At 39.0% G+C, this 6612-nt stretch overlaps 1 protein-coding gene across 1 annotated transcript in view; it reads right to left on the bottom strand.

The window, feature by feature from the left end:
- KIF13A (kinesin family member 13A) overlaps positions 1 to 6608 on the bottom strand; it is a gene marked incomplete at its 5' end in the record, with an annotated part of 226880 nt that extends 220272 nt beyond the window's left edge. The window contains one exon of the mRNA XM_021712662.1: positions 6544 to 6608. Coding sequence (XP_021568337.1) covers positions 6544 to 6608 — 65 coding nt within the window. The remainder of the gene's footprint in view (positions 1 to 6543) is intronic.
- Positions 6609 to 6612: the final 4 nt, after the last annotated feature.

Raw genomic sequence — 6612 nt, 5'->3', positions numbered from 1 at the left:
TCGGCCTCAGCTTCCAAGTAGCTGGAATTACAGGCATGCGCTACCACACCCGGCTGATTTTTTGATTTATTGTGGAGATGAGGTCTCGCTGCCCAGGCGGGTCTCGAACCCGCGGGCTCAGGCAATCCACTCACCTCAGCCTCCCAAAGGCGCAGGATTACAGGCTGAGCCATCAAGCCCGGCTCAAAAAATTTTACACCCCAAACATGCTTTCTCACGAAGCTATTGAAGAATGTGCTCTACAAAATGAGGCAGGAAACCAAGAAAAAAGAAAAGGGAAACAGAAGAATAGGAGATTCCACACAGAAGAGAGGTTAGGGGAATTCCCCAGATGATGGTGTAAGGAAACTCCAGGAAGAGAGCTGCTTCAAGCAGACAGGGCTACCAGTTCATAACTGAACATGTTTGAAAGGTCAAGGAGAAATGTCTCTAAGAAGATGAAATCAAGGGAGTACTTGATATGTTTCAAGCCTTAAAATTTAGGCAAGGGGCACAGAGTTTGAATGTTGAATTAATGACACTTACATAGAACAAATATACAAATTAAAGAAACAAGGGGAAGAAAGAAACAACTGTTAATTCCAGGGAAAACAAAATGTTTTGTATGCTAGGAAAATAATTAATTGAATAGTGCATAGGTCAATGACAACAATGTTCTATAAAGTCATATAATATAAACTCTAATTATTGACTCCACCAAAATTACTACATAACTATATTGGAAAAATGGGGGGTGGGAAGAATTTGGGGATGAAATGGGTATAGAGCAGAGAAGGAGAACAAAGAAAGCAAATAAAAAACTAGCACTACCAGCATATTATTCAGAAATATGGAGGGAAATTCCAAAGGAATGAACTAAAACCACTAAAAGTGGTTTGCCTCTGGGGAAAGAAATGAAGAAAAAAATTGTTTAGCATAACCTTTATAAATTATAGAACTACTCCACACTTTAAACTATGTACACTGGTTTAAATTAAAAATAAAAATAAAAAATCCAGAGCCCAAGCACTTACCTACTAAACCTGTGTTTTTCAAATGATGTTTGTGACTCATCAGAGGGCTGTAAAATCAATTCAATAAGTCACAACCATCATTTTTAAAATGAATTCTAACAGGAGAGAGAAAATAAGAGAGACATTACACAGTTAAGAGTATTTTTTCATGAACCTTTATGATACCCATTACCCACACAAGTAGGTTTATAATGTAAAATGTATTTTTAATTGTGAACTGTCAACAAAATAATTTTTAAATCACCACTTGAAACTACATTGCATTATAATTACTTTTAATCTTGTTTTTTTTTTTAAAGCAAATGTCAATCATTTATTTTAAAACAAATTGAAAATGTCTTTAAAATAACAATACATGGCTTTTTTTATTTTCGGTATGTATGTTAAGAACTGTGTACAAATTGAAATGTGTGTACTGATCCTCAACACAACCAATAAACTCAATTATGGAAGACTTTCAGAGCAAAAAAAATAAAAATAAATTTTATATATATATATATATATATATATATATATATATATATGAAAGAAAATGTTGACAGTTAATAAAAAGAATCTATTATAATGCTCCGTAAAATCCCACTAATATCATACCTGGAGAATGCTCACTCCGATATTAGTAAAGCCTAGATATTCTTTGCTTTCTTACAATTAACTGTAATATAATCAGAGAGAAGAGTAACAACACAAAAAACAGAAGTCAAAGTCCCACAGATTTTATAAAGTAGAATACTATTGTTTCTCAGGTGATTCATCTTTCTAACTTTGTACAGCTTTCACTAATATTTAAATTTCTGGTCTATAGGGATACTGGAGCCAAAGGAACCATCCTAGAAGCCTTTGGAATGGAAGAGAAAACTAGCTTACAAATAAAAACTTGCAACGTATACAGGCTAAACATGACATCCAAAATGCTTAGGACTAGAAGTGTTTCAAAGTTCAGATATTTTTGGATTTTTGAATATTTGCGTGTATATACTTTCCAGTTGATCCCTTATCCAAAAATCCAAAATCTGAAATGCTCCAACAAGCATCTCCTTTGAGTATCATATTGACATTCAAAAAGCTTTGGATTTTGGAGAATTTTGGATTTCAGATGTTCAGATTAGAGTTACTTAACCTGTGACACATAAACTAGAAAATATATATGTAGTTGACCAAAATGAAGCATTCTTCCACTGACCCTCTCTCACACACTTTGCAAAATACAGTACAGAACAATTAAGCAGGAAACTAAAAACTTTGAAGCTCTTTTACTAAAAGCCCATATTTAGTTCAAATTTTCTTTGTACTTGTCTGGTTAGAGATGTACTATATTTTGGATTCTTACCTTATGATTCACTTACATAAAAAAAACAAAAACAAAAATTCTGCAGAAAGCAAGTTCCATTATATTCTTCATAACAAAGCTTCATGGATCATAAGGATCAGATCCATAAGCCAACCATCTGCATTTTTAAAACCACCACTATCATTCATGTTGAATGTAAAAAAGAATGAAGAGTCTTAATAAGTTGTTACTGAAAGATACCAAAGATATTTGTTACTATACACACACACACACACACACACACACACACATACATACACACACACTATCATATATATATGATAGATTTTTCTCTTTTTTAAAATAGAGATGAGGTCTTGCTATGTTGCTCAAGATGGTGTGGAACTCCCGGGCTCAAGCAATCCTTCTACTACAGCCTTTCAAAGTGCTGGGATTACAAGCATGCCTGGCCAACCAAGACATACTGTGGTGTGTGTGTGTGTGTGTGTGTGTGTGTTTGAAAATGCACATACATATCTGAAAAAAATGCATGAGAAATAAATCGCTGTGATTACCCTTTTCAAGCATGCCTGGCCAACCAAGACATACTGTGGTGTGTGTGTGTGTGTGTGTGTGTGTTTGAAAATGCACATACATATCTGAAAAAAATGCATGAGAAATAAATCGCTGTGATTACCCTTTTCAGAGAGGTGAGGGAATGGGCAGAGTAGAGGTGACAGCAGAGGTGCACCAATTTGGGTAATCAGGGATTCTCATTCTATCCCTTCCAGTATCCCCCAGTTCCATCTTCACAGAACTGCCTTGCTTCCAAGTCCTACTCCACATCTCACACTCACATACAGACAAGCACCCAGAAGCAATCTGTGGCAGGTATGCTTTTACTTTTGTTGACAAAGGACTTTCTTCTAATCTTGCAAAAGTGAACCTACACTGTCAGCACCCACAAGACCACACAAAAATGCCACCTGTCTTTGCAGGCTGCCAGCATCCTGGGTGGTGTTCCCAGCCCTTTCTCATTGCTCCCACCACACTGCAGACAGTCACTGAGCCCCTACTATATGCTGGGCACTGTGCAGAAACATGGGGTACAAAGGGAAGTAGGACAAGGTACCTGCCTCCAGGGAGTTCACAGCTTTAAGGGGAAGATAGAAGAGGAAATGGAATTTCCAGATAACATGGTACATGGCAAAAGTATACTACCACATATCGATGTAAATTACCACATTGTATTTTAAGTATTTTTTCCTCTCTTTTCCCATATCTTTTATTTATTTTTATTTTATTTTTATTTTTTTTGAGTTGGAATCTCACTCAGTCACCCAGACTGGAGTGTAGTAGCCGCTCCCAGCCACCGCAGCCTCGACCTGCTGGGCTCCGGCGATCCTTCCGCCTCAGCCTTCCAAGTAGCTGGAACTACAGGGGTGTGCCACCGTGCCTGGTTAATTTTTGATTTATTGTAGAGGTGAGGTCTCGCCAAGTTGCCCAGGCGGGTCTCGAACCCGCAGGCTCAGGCAATCCACTCACCTCAGCCTCCCAAAGGCGCGGGATTACAGGCTGAGCCACCGAGCCCGGCTTCCCATATCTTTTAAAGGTAAGATTCTGACGTAGATGCTAGATCCACAGTTATCTTTGGAGCCCCTTGCTAAGCATGGTACTCCATGATCTGAACTTCATAAATGTCCCTGGATAGCAATGCAATGGTATGTTCACTTACATCTTAATGTTTCAGAATGGTGATCAGTCCTGCTCTGATTTCATAAAGGGGGAAAATTATGAAAGCTAGGACTGTTTCTCTTCCTGGAAGTCAATGCACTCACTTGTTTTTACTAATAAGAATGAAAACTTTCACCGGTAACTGAATTTTTACTCATAAGTAATTCATTGGTAATTTCTCACAACTTTCAAAAAAATAACAATTCTCAATTTGACACAGGTTTGCCAATATTTACTTAAGGACCACTTATACCTCAAACCTTGGACTTTTAGGTATAAAAGGTAGCAACGTTCTCGTATTCTACTCATTCACCCTTGCCCTCCCCTGAGCTCTATCCAAAAACAAATGACAGAAATGAATTGCAAACATAGCATGAAGCATTGTTGCAATTAATCAACCAAGAGCCCAAGGGAGGAACTGTTTCTATTTTTAAATGCATGGTTGCTTTAAGGGAAAACTGTGTGGAGAAATATGAAACCAAGCTGCATAATGGAAATCAAAAAGCATTTGGTATCTTCACCCTTGCAAAAATAGTAATCCTAAATTACAAGTAGCACTGTTGTGTTGACTCTTCTCAGTCTGGATGTAAACTGAATGACCAGTACTCAGGCAAAATCCCACAGAAAGGGCCTATCCACCACTCGAAGAATCAAGTCTGTCAGAAGGCAGAATAAGAGAACATCCATATTTCTATACTATTTTTATAGCTCTGGATAAGGGGCTATCCGAATAAGCAAACAAATGGATAAATCCCCAAATCGCCCTACATGTCCTTACCTGAAAGTTCCTGATTAGTAGTAACTAATGTGGCTCAGCCCTAAAAATGATCAACCAATTACTTAGCATTGAGCACCACCTGTCCACTTATAAATTCTATCCACATTCCACAAAACTCAATCTGTTTGTCTTCACAAATGACAACACTTCATTTCATCAAATAATAGCTAACAGTAGCACTCCTTATGGTTAAGAGTGACAAGGAGCAGGTGCCAAGCCAGCAAGGAAAATACAAGCAGCAGCTACATAACAGGAACTAAAATATTCTATACCTGTTCCCCCAGACTGCTTTGAAGAATCTGAACCAACAGAACGTTGTTTTTTTTCCTAAACAATATAATAATATCCAGTTTGGGGGGGAAAAAAACTTTGGTGGATGGGCATCTAATTTAATCTGCAGATATTTTAATTTACTCAATGAGTTTACTTACTATCACCATGAAATATACTATGTACACTTCTATAAATATACCTAAAAATACTGTCCAAGAATACATTAATTACTAAACAGTACTGATCACAACATTTTAAATATAACTTAGCTATTTAATATAACCATAAGAATCTGCTAAAGGTAGCAGAATATTCACAAACTAGATAAAAACAACGAGGTTCAACACAAAAAGCAAAGAATCCCCCAATCTTACCTCCTCATAATTTCTTCTTCAAATTTAGCACAACTGTGCTTGAACACATGATTACAGAGTAGAGGCAGTTGCTCCCGTTAGCAATAAAGTAACAAATCCTACTCTCTTCAGTGAAAATCTCTGAGGAATAAAATTCTCTAAACTGCAGCTCATCAATCAACAGGTGACTTTAAGAAGCACAAAGTCACACTCATTTCCAAGAAGAATTACTTTTGTGTAAAATCCCCTCCCCCCTTTTTCTCTACTAGTTACTGCGTTACTATATTGAATGAATTTCATCCGATTCCTTCTCAGAGGCTTATCAGAAAAATGCCAAATATTCAAATTATTTTAGGGCATTATCCCATTCTGCTGCATGGAGCAGAGCAGAATTAATAAGGATCCAACAGTTACCACTTTTCAAATGCAAATATGTTGCCATCTAGTAAATGCAGCCGCTTTTTAAACATCCCTCCCAATGACTGTACAGTTTGGGTCACTATTTTTGTTTCCTTGAAAACCCAAATTCGCACATTACATTCAGGCATTACCTCAACTGAGCACCGACGAAAAATAAACAAAAATAGTAATAATAATTAAAAGCTGTTAAACGGTCCAGCCTGAGCTTGCGTCGCAAGAGACTCTTTTGCTTTATTTTTCCTCCCACTTTACACACAATGTCCCTAAACAATTCTGCCAAGGAAACAAACAGTGCCGTGGTGAAAAGAATCACCGACACTGGGTCCTACGAACAATGAAGTCTTGAGCTTGGTCCCTTGCCCGCCTCGGGCCTCAGTTTTCTCGTCTGCAAAATGTGGCCGTTGGACTCGAGGATCTCTGGGTCCCATCCGACCCCCTCTCAGGGCGCCTGGAAGCCCGCGGGGCCGACTGCTGCTGGCTGTGGCCAGGGCGCCCCGCCTGACACCGCTCTGCACGGCAGGGCAGGGGGGGGTGCAGAGCGAGGAGAGGAACTTGGACTTGCAACAGCTTCAACCCGGGAGCGGGCGACAAACTTGAAGCCGTCCTCCTAACAATAGAAAAAAGCACTCCCATTCTCCTGGCTCCACTCGCAGGACCCTGCGGGTGGGCTCTTCCCGCCCGCCCTCCCCGAACCCGCTTTACCTCTCTCCCTGTTTGGTGTTGGAAGGAGGAGGGTGCAGGACCGTTTGGTTCCCTTCCATCTCCACCACG

This window comes from Carlito syrichta, unplaced genomic scaffold (genome assembly GCF_000164805.1).
Source record: "Carlito syrichta isolate Samal-C Ts95f unplaced genomic scaffold, Tarsius_syrichta-2.0.1 Scaffold303572, whole genome shotgun sequence".
NCBI lineage: Eukaryota > Metazoa > Chordata > Mammalia > Primates > Tarsiidae > Carlito > Carlito syrichta.
Note: the sequence above shows the minus strand (reverse complement) of the source record. Positions and strands in the feature narration are given on the sequence as shown.